This window comes from Sorex araneus, chromosome 3 (assembly GCF_027595985.1).
Source record: "Sorex araneus isolate mSorAra2 chromosome 3, mSorAra2.pri, whole genome shotgun sequence".
NCBI lineage: Eukaryota > Metazoa > Chordata > Mammalia > Eulipotyphla > Soricidae > Sorex > Sorex araneus.
The window spans coordinates 93,589,032-93,609,576 of NC_073304.1; the positions used below are offsets into that span (position 1 = coordinate 93,589,032).

General features: G+C 42.2%; 1 protein-coding gene across 1 annotated transcript in view; it reads right to left on the bottom strand.

Annotated features, from left to right (window-relative positions):
• Nucleotides 1-15,190: 15,190 nt before the first annotated feature.
• The window catches only part of SHC4 (SHC adaptor protein 4), a 147,527-nt gene continuing 142,172 nt past the window's right edge, over nt 15,191-20,545 (bottom strand). Inside the window, exon 11 of the mRNA XM_055131722.1 lies at nt 15,191-17,802. Coding sequence (XP_054987697.1) covers nt 17,647-17,802 — 156 coding nt within the window. The 3' untranslated portion in view covers nt 15,191-17,646. The remainder of the gene's footprint in view (nt 17,803-20,545) is intronic.

Below are 20,545 nucleotides of genomic sequence, written 5' to 3' on the forward strand. Positions count from 1 at the left end.
CAATAGTCCCTTGCATACCAGGTCCCATCTACTTTATATTTGTTCCTTTAATTACCAATAAACAGCAAATGTTTCCACACCTATATTTCACTACCTGAATTTCTTCCCAGGTATACATCCCTGTTAATTCGACGGCAGTGCTCTGTCTGCAGTAACACCCATGGGGGAATGTACCTCTCGTGTTGAAAGAATTCCAGCAAACACCTAATTCACATTTTCTTTTAAGCCTTACTCATACATACTAAAATGGAGCCAAATGGTTGCTTGTGAGGCTTTATAATTTGGATAATTTCCCTTTGTTCCAGCAATTTCATGCACCTGTGATACTAATTGGCAATTATCTATCAATCTAGATCACTCCGGGGCCAAAGTGATAGTACATCAGGTAGGGCACTTCCCTCGCACTTGGCCAATCAGAGCTCAATCCTCCGCATCCCAATATGGTCCCTTGAGCCTGCCAGGAGTTATTGCTGAATGCAGAGCCACGACTAAGTCCCAAGTACTGCCAGGTGTGCCCAAACAAACAAATAAACAAATAAAGAATGGATCGACAACCCCTAAAGCCTTACCCACTAGTGTATGGGGTTCTGGAACATAACCCACTCCATTCAGAGAAACAGAATAAGGACAATCCCTGACTATGCATCCCAACATTCCCAGAGTGCTTTTATTTTTTGCTAGTGTTTCTCTCCCCCAAATTGCACTTCTCCACCTACTCAGTCCACAAGATAGATAAGCTCCTCGGCTGTTTTTCTGACACACCCTTCCTTCCTTGGCAGAACTGATATTTGCCACATCTGTGCCCTGTATGCATGTCTTCTTGGCCATACCCAGCTGTAGGTAGGGGGCTATTTTTGCTAGATCTGAACCAAGGTCAGTGGCAGACAAGGCAAACACCTTCCCACCTGTACTACCTCTCTATAATAGTGCTTACTATTATAATTAGTTTATAATTAGTTGTTTGTTCAATCCAACGATAATACATGGAGGCATTTGGTTCTTATGCATCTTGTATCTTTTATGATGGTCCTTGGTAGATGTTCCAACTAAATGTGTTGTATAAATTAATGAGTACTAAATGTGTTGGATAAATTAATGAGTGGAAAAGTGAAAAGGCTTTTGTGCAGGGGTAGGGGACAGAGGGTGGGGGCACCAGGAGGACTCAGGCTGTGGCAGTTATTGAAACCTGAACCAAGGTGTCTGTTCATTAGTGAGAACTAGGCTTGGAGACTTTTCACAAGCTGTTAGCATCCTGTGCTCAGGGTTAAGATAGAAAGCCCTGGCAAGTACACAACGTGACCCTGGCCACAAACTGTTAGTTTCTTAGAGAGAGGAAAGCATAAAAGGTGCAAGGGAGAGATCACATAATGAGACAGCTTTGGTAATCCCATTCAGTTCTTACCACGTGAGTTATATTTCACAGATGCTAGCTTATTTTGTGCTCATGATATGCCTGTGAGGGGCTAGGGCAGGGGTTAGTATTCCAATCCATAGGAGGAGAAAAATCACCCCAAAAATCTTGTCCAAATCTATACCTCTATTGTGCAAGAGGGCTGGAAGTTAAATCCAGCTCCTCTATCTCTAAATCCATAGAAAATACTTTAGCAAAATTTAACCACCAAGGGTGTAGGTCTAAAAACAAAGTCCCGAGGCTGGAGCGATAGCACAGCAGGTAGGGCATTTGCCTTGCACAAAGCCAACCTAGGTTTGATTCCCAGCATCCCATATGGTCCCCTGAGCACTGCCAGAGGTAATTTCTTGAGTGCAGAGCCAGGAGTAACCCCTGTGCATCGCCGGGTGTGACAAGGAAAGAAAAAGAAAGAAAGAAAGAAGAAAGAAAGAAAGAAAGAAAGAAAGAAAGAAAGAAAGAAAGAAAGAAAGAAAGAAAGAAAGAAAGAAAGAAAGAAAGAAAGAAAGAAAGAAAGAAAGAAAGAAAGAAAGAAAGAAAGAAAGAAAGAAAGAAAGAAAGAAAGAAAGAGAGAAAGAGAGAGAGAGAAAGAGAGAGAGAGAAAGAAAGAGAGAGAAAGAAAGAAAGAAAGAAAGAAAGAAAGAAAGAAAGAAAGAAAGAAAGAAAGAAAGAAAGAAAGAAAGAAAGAAAGAAAGAAAGAAAGAAAGAAAGAAAGAAAGAAAGAAAGAAAGAAAGAAAGAAAGAGAGAGAGAGAGAGAGAAAGAGAGAAAGAAAGATAAAGTTCCAGGGGGCTGGAGCGATAGCACAGCGGGTAGGGCATTTGCCTTGCACAAAGCCAACCTGGGTCCCATTCCCAGCATCCCATATAGTCTCCTGAGCACTGCCAGGGGTAATTCCTGAGTGCAGACACAGGAGTAACCCCTGTGCATCGCGGGGCGTGACCAAAAAAGCTAAAAAATAAAAAATAAATGAATAAAAATAAAGTTCCGGGAGGCTGGAGCAATAGCACAGCGGTAGGGCATTCTCCTTTCACGCGGCCGACCTGAGTTCGATTCCTCTGTCCCTCTCTGAGAGCCTGGCAAGCTACTGAGAGTATCGTGCCTGCACAGCAGAGCCTGGCAAGCTACCCATGGCATATTCGATATGCTAAAAACAGTAACAATAAGTCTCACAATGAGAGACATTACTGTGCCCGCTCAAACAAGTCGATGAGCAACGGGATGACAGTGACAGTGACAGTGAAAGTTCTGGGACTGGAGCGATAGCACAGCGGGTAGGGTTTTTGCCTTGCACAGGGCCAACCCAGGTTTATTTCCAGCATCCCACATGGTCCCCTGAGCACCGCCAGAAGTAATTCCTGAGTGCAGAGTTAGGAGTAACCCCTGTTCATTGCCGGGTGTGATCCAAGAAGCAAAATAAAATAAAATAAAGTCCCTTGCCTTTAAAAATGAAATTTGAGAGACCAGAGAGATAGCACAGCAGGGAAGACATTTTGTCTTCCACACAGCAGACCAGGGCTTAATCCCCAGCACCCAAGCCCTTCCAGGAATGATCCTTGAGCATGGAGCCAGGAATAATTCCTGAGCAATACTGGTCATAACCCGCCCTCATTCCCCCACCAAAAAAATATGGAGTAAAAGGAAAACCTGCCAAAGATCTTGAATGCTGGACAGAAGACTATTTGTAATAGGTCAATGTTTGTCTTGCATTTTTAAAACAAACATACCTGTGAGCTGGGCAGGACACCACCTCTACCAGACCTGTTTAAGGGACATGTTGGCGAAATGTGATCCCTCCGATTCGGAAGCATTTATAAAGGTGACACTAAATCATCCTTCCTCCCTTTTTCTACCTTCTCTTTGACATCAAAAATTCACAAGTTGAAGAGGGCTGGGCAGACAGTACAGTGGGTAGAGTGTTTGCTTCTTACACAGCTGACTCAGATTCAGTCCCCAGCACTCCACATGGTGCCCCGAGTTCTGTCCGCAGTGATCCCTGAGCACATTCAGAATTAAGGCCTGAGCCCAAATGGGTGTGCCTGCCCCCCAAAATTATCAAGTCTCAGCAATGTCATGTAGAAATAAGGAGGACTATATCGTCCCAAGAGCACTAAATTCAAAAGAGATCCAAAGGTCTAGGACACGGTTTGCCTAGCAGATGTTAGGCTTGAGTTGTGCCACCTACAAACACAGTGCTGCTCTTTGGGACCTTCCTCGCCACCAGTGTCTGGCCACAACTAATGTTTACAACCCCATGTGCCTACACAATGAAATATGTGGCAGTAGTGAGGCCAGTTAGGACCACAGCCAAAGGTGTAAATACCAACACCAAGCTTTATGCAGCCCAGGGGCATTACAATGCCAAACAACAACAAAAGGGAAGGTGGAAATCATTTTATTTTATTTTTTGTTATTTTGTTTTTGGACCACATCCAGCTGAACTCAGGGCTCACTTCTGTCTCTCTCCTGGCAGGCCTGAGGGAACCAAATATGCCAGGGATTGAATCCAGGTCAGCTGCATGCAAGGCAAGTGACTCGCCCATTGTACTCTCTCTTTAGCCCAGAAAAAAATGAGTTTTTAATTAAAATTAAAAATATCTGAGTTCAAATTCCAGCTCTCTTAGCTATGAGCTCTTGTCCATAATAATTTATGGATTCCCTCTCAGTCTCAACTTGCTTATTAGAAAGTGTGAAAAAAATTTTCACGGGATTATAAAAGGGATGAAAAATAGAAATGGTGAGGAAAAATGTTCATAGGAGTCTAAAAGTGATGAAATAAGAATGCATAAAAATATTTAAAAATATAGAAATAGTATTTAACAGTGCTGTTTAACTGAGCAACATCATTCTATTTGTAGCATATTTATTCAGCCGTACTTCCTAAATATCTCCTGTCAACGTGGGTCAAATGCCTGCCAGATAAATGCCCTCCACAGAATCTGCTTCTACCCACAGCCATAGTGACCTCTCTGCCTTATCACTTCCCCACAGCACCAAGATCTGGCCATACCTAATTCGATCAAAAGTGAGCACCATACACAGGCGAGGCCAATGATGCTCCCTTCCCCCAACTAAATTTTTAGAAGATTTCACAAAAAAGGAAGTCATGAAATTTGCCTATAAATGGATGGACATGGAAAGTATTATGCTGAGTGAAATGAGTCAGAAGGAGATGGACAGATATAAAATATCTGCATCCATTTGTGATATATATATATTTTTTAATTAGTATGAGACTAATATCCAAGACCAAGGAAAACAGGAGCCAAGAGTACTGGTCAATGGTTGAAATCTACCAAAAGTCTCGAGGGGCAAAGGGTAGGTAAGAAAGAAAAGAGACCAGTATGATAATAATAGCTAGAAATGATCATGCTGGACAAGAATTGAGTACTGAAAATAGGCAAAAGGATAATACAGGATAACCTTTCAGATTCTGTACTGTAAAACACAATGCCCAAAAGGGAGAAAATGAGAGAGAGAAGACAAATGCCTGCCATAGAGGCAGGCTGTGGGGGATGTGGGAGAGGGAGTTGGGGGGTGTGAAGGGAAAGTGGGAACACTGGTGCTGGGAAATGGACACTGTGGAGGGATGCTGGAACACTGTATGACAGAAACCCAATCATGAAAAGCTTTGTAATGATCTACCTCATGGTGATTCAACTAAAAAAAATTAAAAATTTAAATTTCGAAGAAAAAAAATTCCACAAAACTGCATAAAGTAAAATAGTCACTGTCAACCCCTTGCTCATCGATTTGCTCACGCAATTTGCACCACTAACGTCTCCATTGTGAGACTCGTCATTACTGTTTTTGGCATATGGAAGGTAGCTTGCCAGGCTCTGCCTTGCAGGCGGGATACTCTTGGTAGCTTGCCAGGCTCTCTGAGAGGGGCGGAGGAATTGAGCCCAGGTCGGCTGCATGCAAGGCAAATGCTCTACCCACCGTGCTATCGCTCCAGCCCATAAAAGAACTTGGGCTACAACACTTACCTATAGAGTATGGGAAATACACTCTCCACCATGTGGCATGTTACCTGGCAGAGTCTCAACAATTGACTCTCAACCTTTGTTCTGGCCTTGGTCCCTGTCTGACCTTATTTCCTTCCTGTGGTCCTGCCTGTCCTACTGATTAGCTCCGTAGTCTTATACGTGGCCTCTCATTTATATGATTGTCCCCTGGGGCCCCACTTGGGATCTCCTGGGAACCCACGAAGAGCTATATGACCCCTGACTGGAAAATGATGGTTAGAATAAAGATCACAAACATCTGCCACTGCACACCACTGATATGCCTGGTGTTCACATTTGGGGACCATCACAGTTCAGCATTTCCTTGAATTCTTTGATATCTGAACTTGAAAATCTCTCTTGACTTGAACTGACTTGGATCATGAAGAGCTGAATAGCATCCTTCAAAAAGTCCTCTGGGCCAAAACCTCAGAATCTGATCTTAATTAGAACCAGGATCTTTGCAAATGTAATTAGTTCAGATGAAATTGTATGGGATGAGGGTGGCCTCTGAAACTCACAAACTGTCAGAAGAAAAAACACTGGAGTAAGGTGAGGGGCAGAAACTAGACTTACCTATTAGAATTATCCTGAGGTCAAACATGTGCCCACTACCTAGTACACCAGAAAGCCAAACACTGTCACATCAGCCATTACTAAAATTATTCATTCATAATACCCCTGAAATTTGTTCATACTTTACTAAAATGTGCGGGCTATAAATTTGTTCTATTTAGATAATAGACAACACATTCTCAAGGCAAGTGAAAATAAAATTTTCTGGAAAACAATTTATAAGCTTTGGTAATATAAAACCATATTAATCAGATCATATTCCTTCCTGAAAAAATAATCATTCCTATTGTTCAAATACCAAATGTTTTTCTTGTGATGAGAACTTTAAAGATTTGTGTTCCTGGCAACTTAAAATATGCAATACACTATGTTTAGAATTCTTAAAATTAGCACACTTAAGTTTTACCAGGAATGTTTTGTCATCATTTATGTGGGTACCACTGCAAAGTTTTCTTTATACACACTTGAGGACAATTAAAATGCCCATGTTTAGAAGAAGGCTACGAATAGTCCCATTCCCCAAAGATCTTTGTTTCAAGAGTTTTAATTCTTGCTTCTTGATTATGAACTATCTTTGCTTGGCTTCCTTGATATCTATTAAATTTCTGTGAGTAGTTTGGTTAACTAAATGTGTATAGTGTCAAATATTTACAGACATTATTTCGGACTTGGGACTGGAGCAATAGCCCAGTGGGTAGGGCGTTTGCCTTGCATGCAGCCGACCCGGGTTCGAATCCTGCATCCCACTCGAGAGCCCGGCAAGCTACCAAGAGTATCCCGCACGCATGGCGGGGCCTGGCAAGTTACCCGTGGTGTATTCGATAAGCCAAAAACAGTAACCACAGTCTCACAATGGAGACGTTACTGGTGCCTGCTCGAGCAAATTGATGAGCAACGGGAAGATAGTGCTACAGTGCTACAGTGCTACTGTGAGTGAGAGATTTCAGACTCACCATAGCCATGCCGCCACCAGACCCCAGGTCAGGCTGCTTCATTTCGGGCACCCTGGAGGACAGATGAGGAAGCCCCTCCCTACCCCAAGGGAACCACCCTCAGCAGCCAAAAACCTCCAGAATTCAACTGCCACCATGCTCACAGCTACTCTCCACACACTCAAGCCGAGCCTCACCCATGAGGGAACCTATCCCTGGACCTCTTATACCTCACAGCATTCATATCCCAAGAGGAGCGCCCCACATTTGGTGGGGTTCAAAGTAGAAGGTCACCACTCTTAGAGGGGAAATCTTAGAGGGAAATATATTTTTACAAATATAATAAGCACACAACATGTTATTAATCTCTTATAGAAGGGCTGAATGGTTCCTGGGTGAAATACAACAATCTTCACACACTTTGCTCTGAGGAAACCTTTTTGGAGCATTCTCAGTGGTTTATTCATAACAAACAATACAAAATAAATTATTTCAGTACTGCTTTGGGGCAGGGGTCAGAGTTTGGGATGAGAACATCCGAATGTGGTGATGGGATTGGTGTTCAAATAGTCAATGTAATCAAATATTGTGAACAACTTTATAAACATAAAATTAAACTTTTTTAAAAAGGCATTATTTCATGCTTCTCCCATAATTTGTAAAATGTTCGTTGGGTTGGAGAGATAGTACAGGTGGTAAAGCATTTGATTTGTACATGGTTGCTTGGCTGCATCCCAGTTCAACCTCAGCCCAGCATATGGTCTCTGGAGCACCAGCAGGAGTGATCCCTGGAGCACCACAACTAGAGGTAAGCCCTGAGCCCCATTGGGTGTGGCTTATAAAAACTAATGAATAAAGTACATGATGGATCCAATCTTTTTATCCCTAGTAATCTATTACTAAAATCATCAATTCATAATTCTTCTGAAATTTCTTTTTTTTTTGCATTTTCACATTCAGTATTTTTTAATTATTTATTTTTAATTAGTGAATCAACGTGAGGGTACAGTTACAGTTTTATACATTTTTGTGCTCGTGTTTTCCACATACAAAGTTCAAAAACCCATCCCTTCACCAGTGCCCATTCCCTACCACCAGTAAACCCAGCATCTCTCCCGCCCTTCCCAGTCCCGTCCCCCCCCACCCCACACTGCCACTATGCCAGGGTATTCCCTTTTGATCTCTCTCTCTGATTAGGTGTTGTGGTTTGCAATAAAGGTGTTCAGTGGCCATTGTGTTCAGTCTCTAGTCTATATTTGGCATGCATCACCCTTCCCCCGCATGACCTCTGACCACATTTTACTTGGTGTTCCCTTCTCTGAGTTGCCCAGAATGAGAGACCAGCCTCCAAGCCATGGGGACAACCTCCTGGTACTTATTTCTACTAATCTTGGGTGTTAGTCTTATAGTCGATTATTCTATGCTCCACAGATGAGTGCAATCTTTCTATGTCTGTCTCTCTGACTCATTTCGCTTAGCATACTTTCCATGCTGATCCACTTATATGCAAACGTCATGACCTCATTTTTTCTAACAGCTGCGTAGTATTCCATTGTATAGATGTACCAGAGTTTCTTCAACCAGTCATCTGTTCTAGGGCACTCGGGTTTTTTCCAGATTCTAGCTATTGTAAACAGTGCTGCGATGAACATATAAGTGCAGATGTCATTTCGACTATACTTTTTGGCTTTTCTGGGATATATTCCCAGCAGTGGTATTGCTGGGTCAAATGGGATTTCAACCTCTAATTTTTTGAGAATCGTCCATATTGTTTTCCAAAAGGGCTGAACTAGTCGGCATTCCCACCAGCAGTGTAGAAGGGTCCCTTTCTCCCCACATCCTCTCCAACAGCGGTTGCTTTTGTTCTTTTGGATGTGTGCTAGCCTCTGTGGTGTGAGGTGGTATCTCATGGTTGTTTTGATCTGCATCTCTCTGATGATTAGTGATGTAGAGCACTTTTTCATGTGCCTTTTGGCCATTCGTATCTCTTCCTTGGTAAAGTTTCTGTTCAGTTCTTCACCCCATTTTTTTATGGGGTTGGATGTTTTCTTCTTGTAGAGATTTCTTATACTTTACTGAAATATGTTGGCTATAGTTTTGTTCCATTTAAGTAATTGATAATAGATTCTCAAGGCAAGTAGCATTTTAGCACTGTCATCCCGTTGTTCATTGATTTGCTTGAGCGGGCACCAGAAAGGCCTCCATTGTGAGACTTGTTGTTACTGTTTTTAGCATACCAAATACGTCACGGGTAGCTTGCCAGGCTCTGTCATGCGGGCAGGATACTCTTGGTAACTTGCCAGGCTCTCCAAGAGGGGTGGAGGAATCAAACCCGGGTCGGCCACGTGCAAGGCAAACGCCCTACCTGCTGTGCTATCGCTCCTTAGCACCAAGGCAAGTAATACAATTCACACGAATCACAAAATCCCATTAATCGTCGATTTCTGGAGTGGGCTCAGTAACCTCTCCATTCGTCCTTTCCCTGAGATCTTAGAAGTCTCTCTTGACTCGGCCCTCCCAACCATGTCGCACTGGGGGCTCTTCAGGGTCAGGGGAATGAGATCCAGCTTGTTACTGGATTTAGCATATGAATACACCATGGGAAGCTTGCAAGACTGTCCCCTGTGGGCAGGAAACTCTCAGAAGCTCGCCAGTTTCTCCCAGAGGGAGAAGCAGGTTACAAGATATCGCTTCTGGGAGCTTGCTTTTAAGTCTCTCTCTGGATGTTGGCCGTTGATGGGATTACACACACCTGGGTTCCTCTGCCGGTACCTTCATTCGTGAGGCCTGTCCAAATGTGAGGAGAGGGGCCTCAAGCATGGTTGTAGCTAGGTTCCGGTGGTCTTCGGCTGCTGGGAGCTCTGCTTGGGGTGGGGAGGAAAACTGGAGCCCATCCCCTTCCAGGGGCCCCGGGGAAGACATGCGGGCAAGAGAGGTTTAAAAGTTTTTTTATTTTTATCAGACTTTAAAAAAAATTTTTTATTAGAGAATCACTGTGATATACAGTTACAAACTTATGAACTTTTGTGTTTGTATTTCACTCATATAGTGATATAGAGATGGGTGTTTACTGGTCTCTCCACCAGTGCCCATTCACCTCCACCAATGATCCCAGTATCCATCCCCACCCCATCCCTCACCACCCCACCTGCCTCTGCGGCAGGGCATTCCTTTTGTTCTCTCTCCTTTTGGGTCTTGTAGTTTGCAACAAAGGTATTGAGTGGCCTTCATGTTCCTTCTACAGTCTATTTTCAGTTCGCATCTCCCAACCTGAATTGGTCCTCCCAACATCCTCTAATTGGTGTTCCCTTCTCTATCTGAGCTGCCTTATCTCGCAGCATGTGAAGTCAGTTTCCAAGCTGTGGGGCAGACCTCCTGGTCCTTATCTCTACTATTCTTGGGTGTCAGTCTCCCACTCTGTTATTTTATATTCCACAGATAAGTATGATCTTTCTATGTCTGTTTCTCTCTTTCTGACTCATTTCACTTAACATGATACTTTCCATGTTGATCCACTTATATGCAAATTTTATGACTTCATCTTTTCTAACAGCTGCATAGTATACCATTGTGTAGCTGTACCAAAGTTTCTTTAACCAGTCATCTGTTTTTGGGCACTCCGGTTTTTTTTTTTCAGATTTTGGCTATTGAACATTTTGGAATATAGAATCTTATGAGATTTTTGTCCTCTTTAGATGTAAGTCAACAGTTTCTTTTTCTTTTTTTTCTTTTGTTTTATTTGGGGCAACACTTAGGAGTTACTCCTAGTTCTTGGGTTTGAGGGACCATATGTGATGCCAGGGATCAAACCCTGGTTGGTCACATGCAAAGAAAGTCCCCTATCAACTGCACTATTGCTGCAACCCCAGCAATTCCTATATCTCCTTTTCAGTTCTTTATCATCACTGAATTGTTTTTCCTTAAAATAATTTCTTTTTATTTTTTATTATTTTATTTTATCAATAATTTATTTTTAAATGTAGAGATTGAGGGATGAAAGGTATGTGAGGCAGTTGATCTTTTCAGTGATCTTTGGCCAAAAGAGTGTGAATGACAGTTATCTGGATTTAATATTTAGAATTTTCAATCACAAAAAGTTTTCTTCATCAGAAATATACTAAAAGGTATTAGGAGTGATGATGCCATTCAAGAAAGATCAGAGCTGCAAGAATTCTATTTGAACATGAAGTGCAGACGTTTCTGCATGTCACACACTTCTGGTTCTTGCAATATACAGTCAATGACAAAGGAAAGAAAATAGTATCCACACAAGATTTAAAAACTGGCCTATAAATGGTTACAAAAATATGCAATACATGTAGGTAAAATACAACATTTGTAAGAAAATCTCAGCTCTTAGTGCAAATGTTCACTTGAAAAGTTAGTATAGTCCGGGGGCTGGAGCGATAGCACAGCGGGTAGGGCGTTCGCCTTGCACGCAGCCAACCCGGGTTCGATCCCCGGCATCCCATATGGTCCCCCAAGCACTGCCAGGAGTAATTCCTGAGTGCAAAGCCAGGAGTAACCCCTGAGCATCGCTGGGTGTGACCCAAAAAGCAAAAAAAAAAAAAAAAAAAAAAAAGAAAGAAAGAAAAGAAAAGTTAGTATAGTCCAATGATGGAATATGTATTTTAAAGTGGTTTGACGTGCTTCTCTCTTCCAGTTTCCAGGAGAAAACTTTGGGTAAAAGCCCAAGGACCAATTTATGCTCTTTTCCTCTCTCCTCTTCTTGAGAAGCCTCATATTGTGCGTGTATATCTAATGCTGGAAGTGGCTTTTATTTTATGTGCATAAGCCTATGGTCTCTCTGAAACAGAGACCATAAAGTTGCATCTAGTAATAAGAATTTCCCTTTTATTGAAGAATAATAGTCTGCTTAGCTGTAGTATGGATAATATCACTATTTGCTTAAGCATTTACCTGCAGGATGAATATCTATCTTGGTTGTTTCCAGTTTAGAATAGTTTACTATGAACAAAACTATAATGGACATTTTCTGTGCATATTTTCATATGAATGTAAATTTTCTTTTTTTTTTTGATTCTGTGTTGGTTTTATTTCCATAAAAGGAGAAAATTTCTTTGGAATATTCACAAATCAACAAAGGTTTATTATGAGCATAAGTTTCATTGCTCTGTGATCAATCTCACGTGTAGAATTTCTGGCTATAATATTACCTGTGCATTTCCTTTCTAAATCAACTATCAAACTTTTTGAGAGTGACTGTAATATTTTTTTTTGAGAGTGACTGTAATATTTTGTGTTCTCACCAGGATGTGTTCTCACCAGGGCTGGAGCGATAGCACAGCAGGTAGGGCGTTTGCCTTGCACGAGACCGACCCAGGTTCGATTCCTCCATCCCTCTCTTAGAGAGCCCGGCAAGCTACCGAAATTATCCTGCCCTCACAACAGAGCCTGGCAAGCTACTCGTGGCGTATTCAATATACCAAAGGCAGTAACAACAAGTCTCACAATGGAGACGTTACTGGTGCCCGCTCAAGCAAATGGATGAATGGGACAACAGTGCTACAGACAATGCTACCAGGATATATAATCTACTCCCTTCTCATTACAGCCAGCATTATAATGTACATATAATCTACTTCCTCCTCATTAGCATTTAGCACTGTTGTCACTTCTCTTTTGACCCATTCTTTTAGGCATGTGTTCAGACCTTACTGTGGTATTAATTTGCATTTCCCTGTTGGCTGATGTTGGACATATTTTAAGTGCTTATTTGCCACCTATATAGCTCCAGTGAAATGTCAGTTTGTAGTTTTCCCATTTTCTAGCTTCAATTCTTTTCACTACTGAGTTTAAGCGTTATGGAGCTTTCCATATCAATTCTGGGAATTAGACCCTTATTGGATTAGGTGTTTTTCAAATATCTCCCAGTCTAAAATTTGTCCTTCATCCTCTTTCACAGAGCAAAATTCATAACTAGAAGTCATATATCTATTTGTGTGTATACACATATATGTATATATTATATTGTTTTATTTTTAATGGACCATGTCAAGTTTAAAGCCCTTTACTTAGCCTTATATCCTGAAGATTTTCTCCTGTGTCTTTTTTTCTTTTTTTAATTGAATCACTGTGAGATACACAGTTACAAAGCTTTCATGATCAGGTTTCAGTCATACAATGTTCCAATACCCATCCCTCCACCAGTGTACATTTCCTATCAAGAATGTCCCCAGTTTCCCTCCTGCCACTCCCTCCCCTCCACAGTCTGCCTCTATGGTAGGTGCTTTTCTTCACTCTCTCTCTGTCTCTCTCTCTCCCTCTCTCTCTGTCTCTCTCTGTCTCTCTCTCTCTCTGTTTCTCTCTTTCTCTGCTTTTGTGCATTATGGTCTGCAATACAGATACTGAGAGGCTATCATGTTTGGTCCTTTACCCACTTCAGCACACATCTCCCATCCAGACAGATCTCTTCCTACCATCATTGTCATAATAGTCCCTTCTCTATTCCAACTGCCCTCCCCCCCCCAGCCCTATTTAGGCAGGCTTCCAACCATGGACAAATCCTCCTGGCCCTTGTTTCTACTGTCCTTGGGTGTTACTTTCATACTATTTTTTTTTCATATCCCGCAAATGAATGCAGTCATTCTAATGTCTCTCTCTCTCCTTCTGACTTATTTCATTCAGCATGATATTCTCCACATCCATCCATTCATAAGCAAATTTCATGACTTCATATGTTCTAACCACTGTGTAGTATTCCATTGTATATCTATACAATGCCATAGTTTATTGTCTGCTCTCAGGCACTCGGGTTGTTTCCAGGTTCTGGCATGTGAACAGTGCATGCTTTTGGTGGAGGGACAGTCATAGTAGGCCTCTGTGTTCATCCACAGGTCATGGGTTCTGCAATATATAAAGATGCACAGACTCTCCAGATAGCTGTGCTGCAGTTCAGTCAGTCAGCGAACTCTGTCCCAGGGTCAGCCCAGCCCAGTGCATGGTTCTGCCTTCACCATAGCCTGAGACCATCTGAGGACAGTCTCTGCAGGATCCAGCTGAGAGACTCTCCCAAGCTTCTCTAGGAGTCCACCCAGCCCAGGGTGAGGTCTCCGGTTTCTCTTCCTATGTCTCTTTCCTAAATGTTTAAGTTTTACATTTTACATGTAAATCTCCAGTTCATTTGCACTCACTCTTTGCTCCAGATGTCCAATTGTTCTAGTACCATTTGTTGAGACTGCCCTTCATCCCGAGCCTCACGCATGAAGGTACTGGCAGAGGAACCCAGGTGTGTGGGAACCGGGTTTGAGACCTCCAAGCCTGCTCGGATCAGCAGGGCCTTTTCCGCCCAGGTCCCCCATTTTCCAATAGCTAGGCAGTCACACCCAGGGACTGCCCCGGCGCTGTGTAATCCCACCAATGGCCCACACCCAGACACTTAAAACCAAACTCTCTCTTATAGTCTAGTTCTCCCTCTGAAAGATCCTGGCAAGCTACCTAGAGTTTTCTGCCCACATCGGAGAGCTTCGCAAACTCCCCATGGTGTATTCATACGCCCAAACCAGTAACAATGATGGATCTCATTCCCCTGACCCTGAAAGAGCCTCCAATGTGGCATCACTGGGAAGGACAAATAGAGAGAGGCTTCTAAAATCTCAGGGCTAGGACGAATGAAGATGTTACTGAGACCATTCGAGAAATTCGACAATAACGGGATGATGATGTTGATGATGATGATAATGATGATAATGATAATGATGATGATGACCCTTCATCCATTGAAGCAAATGTCCCAGATCCCTTGGTGGAGTCACTTAGAGCAGGTTGAGTCTCTCCGCTGCACATCATCACAAGTCCCCAAAGGTAGTCTTTCACACAGCTCTCTCTCCATCTCTTTTTATTTTTATTTAATTTTTGTCTGTGCACCACACCAGGAGGTGCTCAGGGCTTACTCCTGGTCCTGAGCTCAGAGATCATGCCTGCATGGACTTGGGAGTCCATATGGATTGAGGGACCAAACTTTGGTCAGCAGCATGCAAGGCAAGTACCCTCTCTGCTGTACTATCTCTCCAGCCCACAACTCTTTCCATCTCCATTGTTGCTCCCCTCCTTCCCCCTTTAAGGGTTCCAGGGCTCTAGATTCTCCCGTATGGTCACCCCACTGTCTGCTCACAGCTTTGGAAAGCATCTCTTTATGAACTCTTCTCTAATTACCTCATTTAAAGGAGCCATCTGTTTCATGTCAGAACCTGATACATCCTAGAATGACAAAAGTCCCAAACCCCAAACATCAGGCATAGGCTATCATTTGTCACAAAGCAATAATCATTTATTTTTTTGAAAAGTGTTTTTACAGATTTTTATAAGCAAATTAATTTCCACTTGAAGACAAAAGATAAGTGTGTCATTGAAATAGCATGCAAGCAAATTTTCTGCTGTTGCTTCATTGTGTTTTGTGTTCATAATATTTTGAAGCACAGTATTTGCCCAACTATTATACCATTATAGTCAAATACTGATTATCCATATGTACTTCTCACATTTTTAATACTCTCAGCTTCAATTTTTACAGGAATCCCTTTGTTTGCTACCCATTTAGCATTTTATTCAGTGAGACTAAACCACAGTCCTGTTCTGTCTCTGATCACGGTCTCTAACCATAAGTATCTATGATATATATACCCAAGGCAATCCCCTTTATGAGGGCAGATAGTCAAGAATTAGGGCATATGAAAAATTCATGGAAAAATGCATTATTTCCTAGTTGTATACAAGGAAACAAACATATCTAAGAAATTAAATACACTAGAAGTAAAATAGAGCCATAAGCCTTTACATAAAAATATTAAAGTTGACTGTGCTTGATTTCCAATGATTTCTATGCAAAGAAGTCTCCCATGTTTTATTTAAATCCTAGCAAATCTGTCAAAATTGCAAACAGTAAGTTGTATCTACTTAGCCAAAATGAAATGGAGTTAAGGCAACTGTCCAAATAATTTCAGAAAAACAAACAAAAGCCTTCTCAAATCACGGCTATATCTCGATATGAAAGTGAAGTAAAGGACTGACACCCTTTAGTGCTACTCAAAACACACAAACCCACTTCTCCTGTAATTACTTCTACTTTTCCAAAATATCCATGCTTTGACTGAAAAGCTTTAGGCATCCAATATCTGATCTCAGATGTCCCATTCATTCTGGAATACAGTTATAGACTAAAGTGGGGGTAGGGAAATAGAATTTTTCACCTTAATTATACAGACATTAATCCCAAACAAACAGGGAACTTGTTTTTAGAGATATACCATGTTATGACTAAAATAGATCTGATTTCCTCTAGCCCAGCCTACTTGTTTTTCCCTTTGAGTTTTGTTGTTGTTGTTGTTGTTTGTTTGGGTTTTTTGTCTATTTGTTCATTTGGGGGCCCCATCAAAATAAGGGGTGGGGTTACCCCTGGATCTGTTCGAAGGAATTATTCCTGGCAGTGCTCTGGGAACCATATGGGATGATTCCCAGAACCTGTCTGAGCATGCAAGGAAAACACTCTACATACTGTACTATCACTCCAGCCCCTAGTTTGCTTATTTTATAAACAAGGAAAGTGGGGTCCAGACAGTGGTCTGCAACTTGTCCAAGGTCACACTGATGTGCCGCAATCTAACACTTTTCTCTATGTTGCATTTAATGACCAATTTTCATTTACCAAGCTTCCATTTACCATGGGGGCAAACTGTGCTAACTGATTTGTTCGATATGTTTTCTCATTTCTGCTTTTTGTTCTGATAATGTCTGGAAAGGGTGCTAAGGGTACATGTAGGCAAGGGATTGAGATTCAGTCAGAGCTAGTCAATAGAATCTCTCCCCATACTTCCACATAAATTCTGCACTTAAATGAGAATGAAACCAATCTGAACATTGAATGTGAAGGACAATGGTTTCTCTGATTTTAAATTCATAGTGGGGTAGGGGTGAGGGTGCGGGTGATAGAGTGAGAAGGAAGGATAAATAAGATGAGATTAGAAATGACAGATTCATTTGGCTTCTTCAGTATGTTACAAGCTGCATACAGAACATCCGGATACCCAACTTTGGGAAGCACCAAGTCAAGAATTTGTACCTAAATCCTTTAACAAGCAAATGGACAGATCCATGAAACAGACCAACATTCTCAGTGGCACTGAGCCCACCGTCACAGGCATAGCCCGAATTCAATATCAACTTTATTTTAATATTGCAGTGAACATGCTACTAAACAGAAAATGTACTAAAACCAATAACTATCAAGCAAATTGCTTCTAATTTTTGTAACAAGAGAAGACTTTTTGGCAAATGGTTCTGTAGTTATAGAACATGAAGACACTTAGAACTAATCTTCCCCAATATGAAAATGTCCCCAAAGGTTAAAAGGCACATACCACTGCCCCGGCAGTTCACTCAAGTTGTCTTTAGCATGAGAAAATTTTAATTGTGCTTTTTTAGCTTGTTATCAATGCAATATGGCCCTTATAAAAGTGACATCCGTGCTTATGTTTAACTTCTCTTCACATGGATGAATCCGTATCCCCCTAATCTGATGTACACTTTCTGAAAATGAATTTCTGTTAGTTCTTTGTTTTATAAAAGACCCAGTCCACGAGGATCCTGGAAAGATGCACTTCACAGTCTGGGATCTATCTTATCTAGAAACCAAACTGGAACTATCGTTTGTGTCCTTTCCCAAAAGGCATTTCTTGAAATGTCAGCAGGATGGCACAGCCATGGTGTCAGTTGCTCAGATGCATAAGTCCTGGATTATTACCTTTTCTTACTGGTTGCTTAAGGCTCACTTCGCTTCCAGAAGAGATGATTGGCAGACTATTATCCATGTGATAGCGGATAAGATGGCCAACATTATCAAAAACGTGGTCCTTGGTCCTTACCTTGAAAAGAAGAGCACACATGGAGTGGGTTTAATGATAATACTTCTCCCGAAGCACGGCAGAGCCTGGCAAGCTACCCATGGCGTAATCGATATGGCAAAAACAGTAACGAGTCTCACAATGGAGATGTTACTTGTGCCCGCTCGCAAACAATAGTGCTACTTCTCCTGAAATATGCAAGCATATGCAAAAACACAACCCCGAGGGCACTAGTGAGATATTTTGTTGAATGAAGCAAAGGAACAGGATGTGGAAGTAGCTCAGTAGAGGAGCATGTGCTTTATGCTTGGAACCACAAAAAAAGAGTGAAGGTGGTATTTTTCAAGGATATCCTTCAGTTTTCTCATTCTCTCTTAGCAACCATCCTTCTAGTAAGGAAAAGAAAGAGAACTTGCCACCCAATCCGAATTTTCAGTCAACCAATTTGCCTTGCTGATTGGACCATAGACCAGCTGATCTATCCTCTAATGTCACCATTCCTATGAATATTTAAATAGGGTGTAGAGAAGCCAGAATTCCACCATATTTTAATTCCATCTAACAGAGTGCTTCTGTGACATCCTGCTTTTGGAGGGAGCAGGACCTTTTGAGTTTAACCTCTCCTGGGATAAATCCCCACAAAGAAGCAGCTTCAGGCCTCTCTCATCAGTTTTTGTCTCTCCTTCCTACAAATGTCACAGGAGTTGATTCATGTCATGAGTCTGAGATGCTGCTCTCCATCAGACTCCACTGAGTAGGTGGGCCTGGCACACGCTTCTGCTTGCCAGAGAGCAGTGTTCTGTACCACCACCATCCCTCTGAGAGGGGGTCTGTTCTGTATATGCATATGACATCAACACACTGATTGGAATAATGGGCCCAATTTTTTTGTTTGTTTGTTTTTTGGATCACACCCGGTGATGCACAGGGGTTATTCCTGGCTCTGCACTCAGGAATTACTCCTGGCGGTGCTCAGGGGACCATATGGAACGCTGGGAATCGAACCCCGGTTGGCCATGTGCAAGGCAAATGCCCTACCCGCTGTGCTATTGCTCCAGCCCCTGGGTCCAATTTGATACGAACTGAGACATAGATAATGACACTGTGACTATGTTTCTCACATTTCTTGATCTGGATCCCTCTGTTGTAGCTAGGAAAGAAAGTAGTTGCTTCTTAGGAAACACACTCCAGAGGATTAAGAGGGAAAGGGCATATAGTCTCCGCCTTATGCTCAAATAGGTTCAATCCTTGAAGAAAAGTCTTATCCCTGCAGCTCATCCCCAGCCCACATCACATCAGCCCTGCCAGCCTGTGTTCTTAATCCCAACTCCCTATGCTTTCCTCGCCCCATGTCTCCTCCCTCAGTTTGGGTTCACTCTCACGAGCATTATTTGATAGGGGAGGGTTGTAGGCACAGCAAACAGTGCTCAGGGCTTACTCCTGACTCTGAGTCAGGGATCACTCTTGGTAGGGCTCAGGCAAGCATATGGGGTGTCATGGATAGACCTGGGTTGGCTGATACCAGGCAGATGCCTTACCACCGCCGTATCTCTCTGGCATTCACACTAGCGTCTAATAGAAGCGCCTAATTCATTTCTGTCCTTGGTTTTCCCCTTTTCTTTCCACCTGATCTTACAATAAATGTTAAATGAATCTCCCTAGTGTCAGAGATCACAAACCAGCCACTCTTGTTACATCTACCAGGTGATATTTTCAATCATCTTGAGTGAGGCCTGGGGGGTAAGGCAGATTGGGTCTAAGAAATGTTTTGGTGTTTTGCATTTAAAGCGGGGAAGGTTGGAGAGGCAACTCAAAGGGCTAAGTGCAAGCTTTGATGCAGGAAGGCTGGATTCAACCCCAAAACCACATGCTCCCATGAGCACTGCAGGAGAAACCCCTAAGCATAGAAATAGGAGAAAGCCTAAAAATAATTTATATAAAATTTCATATAAAAATATGGCTTTAGGGGCTGGATCAATAGAACAGTGGGTAGGGTATTTGCCTTGCACGCAGCTGACCCAGGTTCGATTCCCAGCATCCCATATGGTCCCCCAAGTACTGCCAGGGGTCATTCCTGAGTGAAGAGCCAGAAGTAACCCCTGAACATTGCCTGGTGTGACCAAAAAAAGCAATATATATATATATATATATATATATATATACACACACAAGTATATATATGTATATTTTATATATATATATATATCTTTATGGGTTCCTTGGAAAGATCAACTCTGAGTGAGGGCAGTTGACAGTGGCTAAGCAGAGGTCACTGCACTTCACAGTGAGTCACAGCCACCTGCATACTGTGTGTGTTCGGTCTCCTACCTAGCTTTAACACACTGTTACAAGGGCCTGCTATTAATCCTCACATAATTGTAAACTTCCAGTCTTTTCTACCACTAGTTTCATTCACTGTAAGAGGAAAAGTTACCTAAGGACCAGAGAGATAGTCAAGGGTTAAGGACCTGTCTTGCATGTAGCTGATTCCAGTTTTATCCCTGGCACTACATATGGTCTTCTGAGTATCACCAAGAGTGATGCTCTGTGTACAGGAAAGGAGGGAGGGAGGAGGAGAGGGTGGGAGAAAGGAAGAGAGAGAGAGAGATAGGGAGGGAGGGAGGAAACGGAAAAAAGAAAGAGAAAGGAAGGAAGGAAGGAAGGAAGGAAGGAAGGAAGGAAGGAAGGAAGGAAGGAAGGAAGGAAGGAAGGAAGGAAGGAAGGAAGGAAGGAAGGAAGGAAGAAGAAACAAAGAAAGAGAGAA